Below are 16,671 nucleotides of genomic sequence, written 5' to 3'. Positions count from 1 at the left end.
TCCCCTATCAACACTTTTTTAAACTTTTGGTGCCAACGAGAATGACATAAGAAAGAAGTCAAGACGACTAGCTTGATTCAGTCTCCGCCATGTATATCTCACTAGATCAGTATATTTAAGCCTCCATATATCTACTAGTTCTAATGTATCCATGACATTCACAATTTCCTTAAGAGCATGTGGGTGATTGTTTGTGGTGTGATTTCCTTTACGGTCCATTGAGCTATTTAAAACAGTATTATAATCCCCCACCATAATAATATTGTCTTGAGTTGCTTGTAGGCTTGATAATTTATTATATATATTGTCAAAGAATTGTGGATCATCATTATTTGGTCCGTAAAGGTTAATGAGCCATATCTGTTTATGGTCCAATAACATATTTAAAATAATCCATCTACCTTGCGTATCTATTTGGACAATTTGCACATTCGGATCGAAATGACTATTAATTAATATCATCACCCCTTTTGAATTTCTTTGCCCATGGGAGAAGTATATTTCCCCCCCCCATTCTTTTTTCCACGCTACTTCATCTTGAATTGTTGATTGAGTTTCCTGTATACAATAGATATTATATTCCTTCTCTTTGAGCCATGTAAATATTGTTCTTCTTTTGTTATTATCAGCTAAGCCATTACAATTATAACTGGCTATACTTATTTCACCATACACCATAATGAGATACAAGTTTCAAGTCTATTTATCATTATATATGCTTGTAAATTTACCAATAAAAAATTGCGTAATGATTGAGTGTCCATATAGCTGTACCGTGATATTTGCATTGCTACGGAGTAACCCTTCAATTGTTCTCCACTAATTCCCCCGCTAAAGCCCCTCCCCATCCCAAGTTGAGCCGTCATCCCAGTGATCAGCATCCCACCCACGTCCCTCCGTATCCCTAAGGTCCCAAGAGGCCAGGATCCATCCATCGAAAACAGCACACAGTGCCACCCACAAAACAGAAGCAGATTAACCGCCAAAAGTATTTCCAATGCTTTCACCTCTCTCTCTATATATATATATATCTATGTAACTATTTTTTTAAAATTATGCATATCCTATTTTCCATCATTATCAATTAATATGTGTAATAATGTCGGCAGTTCACGCGTAGGATTCTAACATATAACCCGGATTTCCATTGTATTTACATTTAATTCATTGACAAGCAATTATTATCCTAGCAAATAATTCCCGCGGTCCATCCCATACCCTCCCCCCCAACATCCCCACCCCCCCCACAACAGATGCCAGACAAGCACACACGCACATACTCACATACTCCAACACACTCAACCCCCCTCCTCCACAATCCACCATAAAATCAAATACTCAACGGCTGTTATATCCCAGAGCCCAACTCGAGAAATAACTTAATTTATGAGTGCACATACAGTTAAAGCTGATTGAGAAAGCATGCAGATTGAGCAGAAATTGATAACAATGTGAGATTTGATTAATCTACTTAATCTATGTCAAGTCCTAGGTGATGGAGATCAGATCCACCCTCTTCACCTGAGACACAAACACTCTGATCCCCTGTTGTAACCATTTTCCCAAGCATCTCCATGCGGTCAGACCTTTGATTATTTTGTGCCACCTGGGCCACAATGATAAACCCCCTCTCTGATTGTACGAGTGTGACACCCTCCCCATGGGTTACTGCAGCCAGTGTTGCCAGCACTGCCACTACCTGGGTGGGCGTACCCCACCGGAATCCCCACCGGCTAGGTAAAAGGTCTCAAGTTTCTCATTAGCAGCTTTGAGAATTTCCTTGTATATTATGCTCTCCCATCAGGGGGCTCTGGCTTTGTAGGGCCAACCCTGCCAGGCAGGCTCAGAATCTTGAGGGGGCGGTGCTGCTCAAGTAGGTCTCTGACCGCATTTATTTCTCTGTTTAGGCTGCATATTCACAGCAGGTCCATAAAAGAGATGGGAACTTCTCTTTGGTGTATGGGTCGCTCAGGTGGGTGTCCAGGTTATAGGGTTAGGGATATTTCCATCATGATAGGACAATGAAAAATTAGATTAGATGTATACTATATTTAAAAATTTATATCCCTCATCTACACAAAATTGAAAGCTCTCTGTTTTTTTTACATTAGTTTATTTTTTATTTCACTTGCTTTGGCAATGTAAACATATGTTTTCCATGCCAATAAAGCCCCTTTGAATTGAATTGAGAGAGAGAGAGGCGGGGGAAGAGAGGGTAAATGCAGTAGAAAGAGAGTGTGTGTGTGTGTGTTGCTAATGAGATATTTAGTAAAGAAAACAGAAGGTTAAATCAATAAAATGTAAGGTCACACTTTATGTATGTAACAGCATTGCTTCTGTCCCTCTCCTTTCCCCAACCTGGGCTGAAACCCGGGAGCCTCTGAACACATCAACAACTGCCTCCCACAAAGTATCGTTACTTATCGCTCCACAAAAGCATCGGTCCTTGCAGAGCAATGGAAACAACTACTTCAAGGTCTCAGAGCGAGTGACGTCACCGATTGAAACACTACTAGCGTGCACCGCTTACTAGCTAGCCATTTCACACGGTTACATGATGCTCTACAGATGGTCATACTATCATCAAACTACCTGTTGATAAGCAACTGCTTGCTTGGGTTAGAATAAGGGTTAGGGTAAGGGTAAAGGTTAGGGTTACGATAAGGATTTAGGTTAGGGTTAGAGCTAGGGTTAGTAGATAGTTGAAATGTTACTGATAGTCTGTAGATAGTCTATAGAGCATCTACAGATGGACTGTACAAATATAGTGTTACCAAATTGTATGGTAATACATTATATAACCACTAATGACTATTGATCATCCTTGAGATGTTTCTACAACTTGATTGGAGTCCACCTGTGGAAAATTCAATTGATTGGACATGATTTGGAAAGGCACACACCTGTCTGGATAAGGTAGGTAATTATTGTAGGTAAGTATTGTTTACGGCGGAGCCCGGCGAAGCACGAGGCTAGCTAGCTAGCGGGTAGCTACTGGTAACGTTTAGCAACGGTGGAGAGTTGTTTCCAATGTTAATGTGCTAGCTAGCCAACGTTTAATTTTTGCTGCGTTATGAAAGGAACTAGACACGGACACAAATTATCTGTTTAGTGTGTTAACACACTATTGGTAGTTTGTTGTAACCAAGTATTGGTGCTAAACTGTGTGTTATTGGATGCTAGCATGCTAGTTAGCTATGGCGTCATAGTTAGGCATCGTGGGCTGTTGTGGGTAGTTACTGTAGGTTAGCATTGTTTTTCGGCGGTGCCGGGTGTAGCACGAAGCTAGCTAGCTAGCCGTTCTTCAAACAAAGTCAACACAGTGGCCATTGCTAGCTAGCCAACACGACCAGCTAACTGTACTGTAGTAGCTAAATACAATATACTTGTGCTAGCTAGCCAACGTTTAATTATTGCTGCGTTATGAAAGGAACTAGACACGGACACGAATGATCTGTTTAGTGTGTTAACACACTATTGGTAGTTTGTTGTAACCAAGTATTGGTGCTAAACTGTGTGTTATTGGATGCTAGCATGCTAGTTAGCTATGGTGTCATAGTTAGGCATCGTGGGCTGTTGTGGGTAGTTACTGTAGGTTGGCATTGTTTTCGGCGGTGCCGGGTGTAGCACGAAGCTAGCTAGCTAGCCGTTTTTCGAACAGAGTCAACACAGTAGCCATTGTGTGCTGTACTGTGGCAGCTAAATACAATATATTTGTGCTAGCTAGCCAACGTTTAATTATTGCTGCGTTATGAAAGGAACTAGACACGGACACGAATTATCTGCTTAGTGTGTTAACACACTATTGGTGGTTTGTTGTGACCAAGTGTTGGTGCTAAACTGTGTGTTATTGGATGCTAGCATGCTAGTTAGCTATGGTGTCATAGTTAGCTAGCTGAATAAAGTGGGTTGAGTCAATTCCTTTAAACATTGAACCGCTGTGGTTCACAACAATTCTGATTTATAAAGGTGGAAGTTGGGAGAGTTTTTGTTCGGGTGGTTCAGTGAAACAATTATAGTTTCTGAGGTGGAAGTTTTGGTGAGGGAGGCCCTGCTCTCTCCTCTCCCAGATGTTTAGTTCATTTCATTCCGATCTCCTCTGCATTATTGTAGCCATTTGCTACAGCCTGTCAACTATGCCTCTGCCTATCCCTGTTCTCTCCTCTCTGCACAGGCTACACAAACGCCTCACACCGCGTGGCTGCTGCCTCTCTAACCTGGTGGTCCCTGCACGCACCCCACACCTGGAGTTCCAGGTCTCAGGCAGCCTCTGGAACTGCCGTTCTGCTGCCAACAAAGCTGACTTCATCCCAGCCTATGCTAACCTCCAGTCCCTCGACTTCCTGGCGCTGACGGAAACATGGATTACCACTGAAAACACTGCTACTCCTACTGCTCTCTCCTCGTCTGACCATGTGTTCTCGCATACCCCGAGAGCATCTGGTCAGAGGGGTGGTGGCACAGGAATCCTCATCTCTCCCAAGTGGACATTCTCAATTTTTCCCCTAACCCACCTGTCTATCTCCTCATTTGAATTCCATGCTGTCACAGTCACTAGCCCATTTAAGCTTAATATCCTTGTCATCTATCGCCCTCCAGGTTCCCTTGGAGAGTTCATCAATGAGCTTGACGCCTTGATAAGTTCCTTTCCTGAGGATGGCTCACCCCTCACAGTTTTGGGGGATTTCAACCTCCCTATGTCCACATTTGACTCATTTCTCTCTGCCTCCTTCTTTCCACTCCTCTCCTCTTTTGACCTCACCCTCTCACCGTCCCCCCCTACTCACAAGGCAGGCAATACGCTTGACCTCATCTTTACTAGATGCTGCTCTTCTACTAATCTCACTGCAACTCCCCTCCATGTCTCCGACCACTACTTTGTTTCCTTTTCTCTCTCGCTCTCCTCCAACACTACTCACTCTGCCCCGACACAGATGGTAATGCGCCGCCGCAACCTTCGCTCTCTCTCTCCCACTACTCTCTCCTCTTCCATCCTATCATCTCTTCCCTCTGCTCAATCGTTCTCCCTCCAATCTCCTGATTCTGCCTCCTCAACCCTCCTCTCCTCCCTTTCTGCATCCTTTGACTCTCTGTGTCCCCTATCCTCCCGGCCGGCTCGGTCCTCCCCTCCAGCTCCGTGGCTTGATGACTCATTGCGAGCTCACAGAACAGAGCTCCGGGCAGCGGAGCGGAAATGGAAGAAAACTAAACTCCCTGCCGACCTGGCATCTTTTCACTCCCTCCTCTCTACATTTTCTTCATCTGTTTCTGCTGCTAAGGCCACTTTCTACCACTCTAAATTCCAAGCATCTGCCTCTAACCCTAGGAAGCTCTTTGCCACATTTTCCTCCCTGCTGAATCCTCCCCCCCCCCCCCCCCCCTCTCTCTCTGTGGATGACTTCGTCAACCACTTTGAAAAGAAGGTTGACGACATCCGATCCTCGTTTGTTAAGTCTAATGACACTGCTTGGTCCTACTCACACTGCCCTACTCTATGCTTTGACTTCTTTCTCCCCTCTCTCTCCAGATAAAATCCTGCGACTTGTGACTGCAGGCCGCCCAACAACCTGCCCGCTTGACCCCATCCCCTCCTCTCTTCTCCAGACCATCTCCGGTGACCTTCTCCCCTACCTCACCTCGCTGATCAACTCATCCTTGACCGCTGGCCATGTCCCTTCCAGCTTCAAGAGAGCGAGAGTTGCTCCCCTTCTCAAAAAACCAACACTCGATCCCACTGATGTCAACAACTACAGACCAGTATCCCTTCTTTCTTTTCTTTCCAAAACTATTGAGCGTGCCGTCTTTAGCCAACTCTCTTGCTATCTCTCTCAGAATGACCTTCTTGATCCAAACCAGTCAGGTTTCAGGACTGGTCATTCAACTGAGACTGCTCTTCTCTGTGTCACGGAGGCTCTCCGCACTGCTAAAGCTAACTCTCTCTCCTCTGCTCTTGTCCTTCTAGACCTGTCTGCTGCCTTTGATACTGTGAACCATCAGATCCTCCTCTCCACCCTCTCCGAGCTGGGCATCTCCGGCGCGGCTCACTCCTGGATTGCGTCCTACCTGACCGGTCGCTCCTACCAAGTGGCGTGGCGAGAAGCTGTCTCCGCACCACGTGCTCTCACCACTGGTGTCCCCCAGGGCTCAGTTCTAGGCCCTCTCCTTTTCTCCCTATACACCAAGTCACTTGGCTCTGTCATATCCTCACATGGCCTCTCCTATCATTGCTACGCTGACGATACACAACTAATCTTCTCCTTTCCCCCTTCTGATAACCAGGTGGCGAATCGCATCTCTGCATGTCTGGCAGACATATCAGTATGGATGACGGATCACCACCTCAAGCTGAACCCTGGCAAGACGGAGCTGCTCTTCCTCCCGGGGAAGGACTGCCCGTTCCATGATCTCGCCATCACGGTTGACAACTCCGTTGTGTCCTCCTCCCAGAGTGCGAAGAGCCTTGGCGTGACCCTGGACAACACCCTGTCGTTCTCCGCTAACATCAAGGCGGTGACCCGCTCCTGCAGGTTCATGCTCTACAACATTCGGAGAGTACGACCCTGCCTTACACAGGAAGCGGCACAGGTCCTAATCCAGGCACTTGTCATCTCCCGTCTGGATTACTGCAACTCGCTGTTGGCTGGCCTCCCTGCCTGTGCCATTAAACCCCTACAACTCATCCAGAATGCCGCAGCCCGTCTGGTGTTCAACCTTCTCAAGTTCTCTCACGACACCCCCCTCCTCCGCACACTCCACTGGCTTCCAGTTGAAGCTCGCATCCGTTACAAGACCATGGTGCTTGCCTATGGAGCAGTGAGGGGAACGGCACCTCTGTACCTTCGGGCTCTGATCAGTCCCTACACCCAAACGAGGGCATTGCGTTCATCCACCTCTGGCCTGCTGGCTCCCCTTCCTCTGCGGAAGCATAGTTCCCGCTCAGCCCAGTCAAAACTGTTCGCTGCTCTGGCACCCCAATGGTGGAACAAGCTCCCTCACGACGCCAGGACAGCGGAGTCACTCACCACCTTCCGGAGACATTTGAAACCCCACCTCTTTAAGGAATACCTGGGATAGGATAAAGTAATCCTTCTACCCCCCCCCCCCCCCCAAAAAAAAAAATTTGTAAAGTGGTTATCCCACTGGCTATAGGGTGAATGCACCAATTTGTGAGTCGCTCTGGATAAGAGTGTCTGCTAAACGACGTAAATGTGCCCTTGAGCAAGGCACTTAACCCTAATTGCTCCTGTAAGTCGCTCTGGATAAGAGCGTCTGCTAAATGACTAAAATGTAAAATGTAAATGTACTGTAATACCACCAAGGAAATGTTTTCCCTTGTGCTGGGGTGATGCTTCCATCTGGTGGTGAAAGATGGATATTACTTTTGTGAGTGTACTATGCAGTTGCTCCGCATGTCTGGTCTGTGTGTGAGTCCTTGTGTGCGTGGTACCGAGTCCCACGAACCCCGTGGCTCTAAACGTCTAGGGTGGATGGACATGAGACCCGTAACATAAATTATGCAAATTAGGAGTGTGGCATGGAACAGTGCGAACAAATAGGACACAACTACCATGAATTACCGTCAAACACACATGGTTTATTTCAGAACACACGGTAAGGGTTTGGGAAAAAGGGCTGAGCAGGACCCAAGAAATGAAACAATAGTGTAAAACACCCTAAACTGATCTTGCCTGCCTCAAGAACCGCTAGGCTACTGCTACCATACAAAAATACAGTGGGTGGTCCGCTCAGGTCTAACTGGTGTTTATAGACAGATTTCTTCCTACGGGTAATGTACGCCCAAGGGCATCTAGCTTAAACTCCCCTTTTCCCAGAAACACACAAAGCTACTAAACAGGGTAATCAGCAATTATATAAGTACACACCACACAGGATACAACAGTATCCACACTCAGGTAAAGAAATATATTCTAATAAAGTTACCTATAGGGTAACCAACAACTTAGTGAGTACACAATACACAGGACACCACCGTGTCCACACTCACATAAAGAAATAGCTTCTAACAAAGTTACCAATAGGGTAACCAACAACTTAGTGCGTACACAACACACAGGACACCACCGTGTCCACACTCACATAAAGAAATAGATTCTAACAAAGTTACCAATAGGGTAACCAACAACTTAGTGCGTACACAACACACAGGACACCACCGTGTCCATACTCACATAAAGAAATAGCTTCTAACACAGTTACCAATAGGGTAACCAACAACTTAGTGAGTACACAATACACAGGACACCACCGTGTCCACACTCACATAAAGAAATAGCTTCTAACACAGTTACCAATAGGGTAACCAACAACTTAGTGAGTACACAATACACAGGACACCACCGTGCGTGTCAAATCAAATCAAATTGAATTTGTCACATGCGCCGCCGAATACAACAGGTGTAGACCTTACCGTGAAATGCTTACTTACAAGCCCTTAACCAACAATGCAGTTCAAGAAATAGAGTTAAGAAGATATTTACTAAAAAAATGAAAGTAAAAAAAGTAACACTAAAATAACAATACCGAGGCTATATACAGGGGGTACTGGTACCGAGTCAATGTATGGGGGTACAGGTTAGTCGTGGTCATTTGTACATGTAGGTAGGGGTAAAGTGACTGCATAAATAATAAACAGCGAGTAGCAGCAGTGTAAAGCAGTGTGTGTGTGTGTGTGTGTGGGGGGGGGGGGGTCAATGTAAATAGTTTGGGTGGCCATTTGATTAATTGTTCAGCAGTCTTATGGCTTGGGGGTAGAAGCTGTTAAGGAGCCTTTTGAACCTATACTTAGCGCTCCGGTACCGCTTGCTGTGCGGTAGCAGAGAGAACAGTATATGACTTGGGTGACTGGAGTCTCTGACACCGCCTAGTATATAGGTCCTGGATGGCAGGGTGCTTGGCCCCAGTGATGTACTGGGCCGTACGCACTACCCTCTATAGTGCCTCACGGTCGGATGCTGAGCAGTTGCCATACCAGGCGGGGATGCAACCGGCCAGGATGCTCTCGATGGTGCAGCTGTAGAACCTTTTCAGGATCTGGGGACCCATGCCAAATCTTTTCAGTCTCCTGAGGGGGAAAAGGTGTTGTCGTGCCCTCTTCACGACTGTCTTGGTGTGTTTGGACCACGATAGTTTGTTGGTGATGTGGACACCAAGGAACTTGAAACTCTCGACCCTCTCCACTACAGCCCCGTCGATGTGAATGGGGGCGTGTTTGGCCCTCCTTTTCCTGTAGTCCACGATCATTTCCTTTGTCTTGCTCACATTGAGGGAGAGGTTGTTGTCCTGGCACCACACTGCCAGGTCTCTGACCTCCTCCCTATAGGCTGTCTCATTGTTGTCGGTGATCAGGCCTATCACTGTTGTGTCGTGAGCAAACTTAATGATGGTGTTGGAGTCTTGCTTGACCATGCAGTCATGGGTAAACAGGGAGTACAGGAGGGGACTAAGCACACACCTCTGAGGGGCCCCCGTGTTGAGGATCAGCGTGGCAAATGTGTTGTTGCCTACCCTTACCACATGGGGGCGGCCCGTCAGGAAGTCCAGGATCCAGTTGCAGAGGGAGGTGTTTAGTCCCAGGATCCTTAGCTTAGTGATGAGCTTTGTGGGCACTATGATGTTGAACGCTGAGCTGTAGTCAATGAACAGCATTCTCACATAGGTGTTCCTTTTGTCCAGGTGTGAAAGGGCAGTGTGGAGCGCAATAGAGATTGAATCATCTGTGGATCTGTTGGGGCGGTATGCGAATTGAAGAGAGTCTAGGGTTTCCGGGATGATGGTGTTGATGTGAGCCATGACCAGCCTTTCAAAGCACTTCATTGCTACCGACGTGAGTGCTACAGGTCGGTAGTCATTTAGGCAGGTTACCTTCGCTTTCTTGGGCACAGGGACTATGGTGGTCTACTTGAAACATGTAGGTATTACAGACTCTGTCAGGGAGAGGTTGAAAATGTCAGTGAAGACACTGTGTGTGTGTGTGTGTGTGTGTGTGTGTGTGTGTGTGTGTGTGTGCATGTTTGTGTGTGTGGTATTGATGATTTCTAGATGTCTTATTGATTAGCTGAATCAGGAGTTTAAGCATTACACCAGGGCAGAAGATCAACACATCCTTAATATCTTAAAGGAAAAATCCACCCAAAACCACTAATTCCTTTAATTTACAGTGTTGAATAACACTAATATGTGAGAATAATATTTTTTGTGAACAAAAGTTTCATTTTGGCGTTATAATAAGGTTGGTAACAACATTGTTGTGGAAATATGTTGCAGCTCAAGTCGAATACAAAATCCACAATGCAATGCTCTCTCTAGGGGCTGGGTAGCAAGCTAGCAAACGTAGCTTCGCACAATAATACCAAAGACAATATCAGCATGTAAAGTAGCTAGTTAGCTGTAAAAATCGCCTGAACAAACTGCACTATCAATTTAGGAGTCTACAATCTCACCATGTTCAACCTGCAGATTGATGTTTCTCACAGAGTGTAGTCTGACATTCACAACGGCAGATATACTTTTAAAGAGATGGGAAACGTTGCCCAAACTAAGTCAATAGACTCCCATTCAAGGAGTGCATCATTAGAAATATTTTCCGAGATGTGAATTAATTAGCTTGTTATCTGTAATATCGTATAGGTTTGAAATCGTGACATAGCGTATTTTCCGTCACGACATTACGTATTTTGCGTGACGACAGGCTTAGCAACTGCGTGATTCAGCATGACAGCGCGAACGTGATTGGTCGACAGTCTACTGGATGGGGCGTTATACGTTCCTTCATTCAATGGATTCCTATCTCCTTTCTATAATATCTCTGGCAACAGCACCATGCAATGCACCCTGGACTAAAGAGGCAGACAAATAGGAAAATGTGCTAGACCCTCTGTTAAATTACAAATTTCTCGAGGTAGGAATATCACTCAAATATGATCAATGGCTCATTCGAGAGAAGACATCCTCCCGAGTTATGACATCGGCCACTATTGAAATTGGACATGTATGATAGACTTTTTCGTGATCTAAAAGTCGTATTCCTATTAATTTCCAGTGTAGTGAGAGAGACTTTATCACAGTGCTACCTCATACTGTCTGGATTTCTGCCTGCTTGAACCCCAATAACTCAGATACACATGAAAACAGAGAAATGCACAAAAACAATATAACGTTAAAAATGGGTTAACCTTTCCTTTAAGAACCAGGACCATAACAACATTAGGCACCACAAGGAAGAAAATGGTCTGAAACAGATATCATTGCCCAATACGAAACGCTCATTTTCGTATTTTTTCTCTAATGAATATGCCCCTGGATGAGTAATAAACTACATGTTATCTGTGTATCTAGCAAGAAAACCACTAGACTCATCCACTTCCTGTTTCTCAGCTCTCTCATCTCTATCTCCGCTCACAGCTGCTGACCTTTGGTGACCTTTGACAGCCTGATCATGATACCTACCCACCCTTTGACCTTCCTGACCCTGGGCCTGGTCCTAACTCAGAGGTGAGAAGTTAGGGGTCAGAGGTCAGGGAGAGTTGAATACACAGTGGTTCTCATATTGTTACTAATTTCACAGTTACTAATTTTACAGATGGCTAGCTCATATTCCACACCTCTCTGCTTCTCTCTCTCTCTCTCTCTCTCTCTCTCTCTCTCTCTCTCTCTCTCTCTCTCTCTCTCTCTCTCTCTCTCTCTCTCTCTTTCTCTCACTCTCTCCCCCTCTCTCTCTCTGTCCCCCCCCCCCTCCCCCCTCTCTCCATCTATCTCTCCTACAGTGGATGTATGCTCCGTGGGGGTCACGACTGGGGAGACTGGAATGGCTCCCAGCTGCATCCCACCATCCAGAAACTAATGAAGGGATATAACCGCTACCTGAGGCCCAACTTCAATGGTGAGGAGAGTTAACACACACACACACACACACACACATACACACAAACTGATGACGGTCTCTCTCTCTCTCTCTCTCCTCCCCATCACCAGACGGCCCTGTTGAGATTGGGATTAGTCTGGATATCGCCAGCATTGATGCCATCTCAGAAATCAATATGGTAATGTTGAACCTGTGTGTGTGTGTGTGTTTGGGTCTGCTTGCATGCATGTGTGTATTAATGTGTACATCTCTCTCGCGCTCTCTCTCACTCACCTGGTCCTCAGGACTACACAGCCACTATCTTCTTGCGTCAGCGTTGGAGGGACTCCCGGCTGGTGTTCCCAGGAAATGAGAGTGTGAGTGTGGATGGACGACTAGTCTCCCTCCTCTGGATCCCAGACACCTTCATTCCAGACTCCAAACGCTCCTTCCTGCATGACGTCACCATGGAGAACCGTCTCATACGGATCTTCAGCAACGGGACCGTTCTCTATGCTCTACGGTACGTACTAGTGTCTTGTGTACTTGTGGTCCTGTGTGGCTCAGTCGCTAGAGCATGGCGCTTGCAATGCCAAGGACTGTGGGTCGGAATCCTGCTGGGGCCACCCATATGTAAAAAATGTATGCATGCCTGACTGTGATTCGTTTTGGATAAGTGGCATGTATTATTAAATTATTATATTACTACTGACCAAACATGAACCGTGCACTATGCTTAAGAGAGTCTACGATGCGCATTACTGACCAATCGTTACTAACACTGTTACTGAGATGAAATAAATATTATATTACTACTGACCAGACATGCACCAGTTTACTACTGTTACTAAACTGAAATCACTATTCTATTACTACTGACCAAACATGCACCAGCTTACTACTGTTACTAAGATGAAATCATTGTTATTATGTGTGTTATGTGTTAAATTGCCTTATAAACATTTATAACACATTATCAATATAGTCTGGAGCATTATGAAAGGTTATGATAAATCACTCTGGGATATGTCATGAATACATCAAGCTTAATGGACCGCTTGTGTCTTATAACGTCCTTATCAAGTTCCACATCTTTATCTCTCCATGTCGGTCAAACCTCTTGAAAAGACAGGAGAGTTCTTCATGAAAATACTGTTTTTATATTTTTTTATAGATAAAGCAGTTTAAAAACCGACAGATGATAAAAGGTGTAAAAGCTCAAATCTTCTAGTTTCAAGTTTTATTAGTCGTACGTACTGGATATGCATGGTATTCAAGGTCCTCCAATGAAATGCTTACTTGCAGGTTTCTTCTAGACACATTGTCCAATGAAATGCTTACTTGCAGGTTCCTTCTAGACAATGCAACAACAATATGAAATAATACAATATAAGAATACGAACATAAAGTAAATGGCAGTACAATAGATAAAACATTTGACATATGTATTGTGGAAGGGGGGGGTGGGGGAAAGGGTATAAAGTCAGCAGTATAATAGGAGTTTGGTAACAGCAGTTTGGTAACAGCAGTTGTGATGTGTGTGTAGCATGAATGTATATGTGTGTTTGTGTGTGTGTGTGTGTATGTGAATGTGTGTATGTCTGTGTGGGTGTGTGTGTGTATGTGAATGTGTGTATGTCTGTGTGTGTGTGTGTGTATGTGAACGTGTGTATGTCTGTGTGTGTGTGTGTGTATGTGAATGTGTGTATGTCTGTGTGGGTGTGTGTGTGTATGTGAATGTGTGTATGTCTGTGTGTGTGTGTGTATGTGAATGTGTGTATGTCTGTGTGGGTGTGTGTATGTGAATGTGTGTATGTCTGTGTGGGTGTGTGTATGTGAATGTGTGTATGTCTGTGTGGGTGTGTGCATGTGAATGTGTGTATGTCTGTGTGGGTGTGTGCATGAATGAGTGCATGTGAGCTAAGGTGTAGAGAATCAGAGCAGGTGGTCAGTCCAGTTCTTCAACTGTAGAGATGTACAGTGAGGGAAAAAAGTATTTGATCCCCTGCTGATTTTGTACGTTTGCCCACTGACAAAGAAATGATCAGTCTATAATTTTAATGGTACCTTTATTTGAACAGTGACAGACAGAATAACAACAAAAAAATCCAGAAAAACGCATGTCAAAAATGTTATAAATTGATTTGCATTTTAATGAGGGAAATAAGTATTTGACCCCTCTGCAAAACATGACTTAGTACTTGGTGGCAAAACCCTTGTTGGCAATCACAGAGGTCAGACGTTTCTTGTAGTTGTCCACCAGGTTTGCACACATCTCAGGAGGGATTTTGTCCCACTCCTCTTTGCACATCTTCTCCAAGTCATTAAGGTTTCGAGGCTGAAATTTGGCAACTCGAACCTTCAGCTCCCTCCACAGATTTTCTATGGGATTAAGGTCTGGAGACTGGCTAGGCCACTCCAGTACCTTAATGTGCTTCTTCTTCAGCCACTCCTTTGTTGCCTTGGCTGTGTGTTTTGGGTCATTGTCATGCTGGAATAGCCATCCACGACCCATTTTCAATGCCCTGGCTGAGGGAAGGAGGTTCTCACCCAAGATTTGACGGTACATGGCCCCGTCCATCGTCCCTTTGATGCAGTGAAGTTGTCCTGTCCCCTTAGCAGAAAAACACCCCCAAAGCATAATGTTTCCACCTCCATGTTTGACGGTGGAGATGGTGTTCTTGGGGTCATAGGCAGCATTCCTCCTCCTCCAAACACGGCGAGTTGAGTTGATGCAAAAGAGCTCCATTTTGGTCTCATCTGACCACAACACTTTCACCCAGTTCTCCTCTGAATCATTCAGATGTTCATTGGCAAACTTCAGACGGGCCTGTATATGTGCTTTCTTGAGCAGGGGGACCTTGCGGGCGCTGCAGGATTTCAGTCCTTCACGGCGTAGTGTGTTACCAATTGTTTTCTTGGTGACTATGGTCCCAGCTGCCTTGAGATCATTGACAAGACCATCCCGTGTAGTTCTGGCTGATTCCTCACCGTTCTCATGATCATTGCAACTCCACGAGGTGAGATCTTGCATGGAGCCCCAGGCCGAGGGAGATTGACAGTTATTTTGTGTTTCTTCCACTTGCGAATAATCGCAACAACTGTTGTCACCTTCACACCAAGCTGCTTGGTGATGGTCTTGTAGCCCATTCCAGCCTTGTGTAGGTCTACAATCTTGTCCCTGACATCCTTGGAGAGCTCTTGGTCTTGGCCATGGTGGAGAGTTTGGAATCTGATTGACTGATTGCTTCTGTGGACAGGTGTCTTTTATACAGGTAACAAGCTGTGATTAGGAGCACTCCCTTTAAGAGTGTGCTCCTAATCTCAGCTCGTTACCTGTATAAAAGACACCTGGGAGCCAGAAATCTTTCTGATTGAGAGGGGGTCAAATACTTATTTCCCTCGTTAAAAAACATTTTTGACATGCATTTTTCTGGATTTTGTTGTTGTTATTCTGTCTCTCACTGTTAAAATAAACCTACCATAACAATTATAGACTGATCATTTCTTTGTCAGTGGGCAAACGTACAAAATCAGCAGGGGATCAAATACTTTTTTCCCTCACTGTATATGAATGGAATGGTATCAAATACAAGGAAACATGTTTGATACCATTCCATTAATTCCATTCTAGCCATTACTATGAGCCAATCCTCCCCAATTAAAGTGCCACCAGGCGCCTGTGATATACAGTACACAACTAAACACAATGATTAAAAGTATCTTGTAAACATTGTTCATCTTCACCAGTAGTTTCCCTGTAAGGTAACCACATCTAAAATGTAATAAGACATAATGAAGTGTAGCCATAAAACATCAATTTAAACCCTGCCCTTTTTGTCATTGGATTTGAATTGAACTAATTAAAAAACTTACAGGATAATCATCAAAACAAACATTAATATTTAACATGTGTCCTAACTAAACAATAATGTACATTTAAAAAAACATCAACGAATAGATACAATTGAAAAAGTAAAACAAATATTTTAAACAATCTCACATTTAAACTAATGACAAACCTGGTTTGAACCAACATTTGGTTTAAACTATTTGATAATGAATATTAACCTCAAAGCATTCTAGGAAATCCTCCCCTCCCCTCCCCTCCCCTCCCCTCCCCTCCCCTCTTCTCTTCTCTTCTCTTCTCTTCTCTTCTCTTCTCTTCTCTTCTCTTCTCTTCTCTTCTCTTCTCTTCTCTTCTCTTCTCTTCTCTTCTCTTCTCTTCTCTTCTCTTCTCTTCTCTTCTCTTCTCTTCTCTTCTCTTCTCTTCTCTTCTCTTCTCTTCTCTTCTCTTCTCTTCTCTTCTCTTCTCTTCTCTTCTCTTCTCTTCTCTTCTCTTCTCTTCTCTTCTCCTCTCCTCTCCTCTCCTCTCCTCTCCTCTCCTCTCCTCTCCTCTCCTCTCCTCTCCTCTCCTCTCCTCTCCTCTCCTCTCCTCTCCTCTCCTCTCCTCTCCTCTCCTCTCCTCTCCTCTCCTCTCCTCTCCTCTCCTCTCTCAGCCCAGCCTCAACTCGCCCCTGCAGGGACACCATCTCCACACTCTCCCCCTCTTCTTCCTCCTGGTGGAAGTTCAGATAGAGGGCCGTGATGGTTGTCACCAATATCAGCAGCACTACGACCAGTCTGATAGTGAAATCTGTCAGAGTAGAGGCTGCAACAGAAACATATTTGACAACGAGGGGAATTGATCAAATCCATCTGTGGAAAATCTGTCAATAACAAAGGAAAAAAGTCTGGGTCAGTTACCTGTGACAGTGAGGGAGAGGAGCTCACTCTCAGAGAAGGTTATGAGAGAAAACATAATTCTCATA

At 44.9% G+C, this 16,671-nt stretch overlaps 1 protein-coding gene across 1 annotated transcript in view; it reads left to right on the top strand.

Moving 5' to 3' along the window:
* Positions 1 to 11,787: 11,787 nt before the first annotated feature.
* gabrp (gamma-aminobutyric acid type A receptor subunit pi) overlaps positions 11,788 to 16,671 on the top strand; it is a gene marked incomplete at its 3' end in the record, with an annotated part of 9,292 nt that continues 4,408 nt past the window's right edge. The window contains exons 1-3 of the mRNA XM_084147226.1: positions 11,788 to 11,899; positions 11,992 to 12,059; positions 12,166 to 12,383. Coding sequence (XP_084003352.1) covers positions 11,791 to 11,899; positions 11,992 to 12,059; positions 12,166 to 12,383 — 395 coding nt within the window. The 5' untranslated portion in view covers positions 11,788 to 11,790. The remainder of the gene's footprint in view (positions 11,900 to 11,991; positions 12,060 to 12,165; positions 12,384 to 16,671) is intronic.

This window comes from Coregonus lavaretus, assembly GCF_964263955.1.
Source record: "Coregonus lavaretus genome assembly, chromosome: 29".
In the NCBI taxonomy this organism is placed as follows: Eukaryota; Metazoa; Chordata; class Actinopteri; order Salmoniformes; family Salmonidae; genus Coregonus; species Coregonus lavaretus.
The sequence above is the reverse complement of the archived record's forward strand: the minus strand, read 5'-3'. Positions and strand labels throughout refer to the sequence as shown.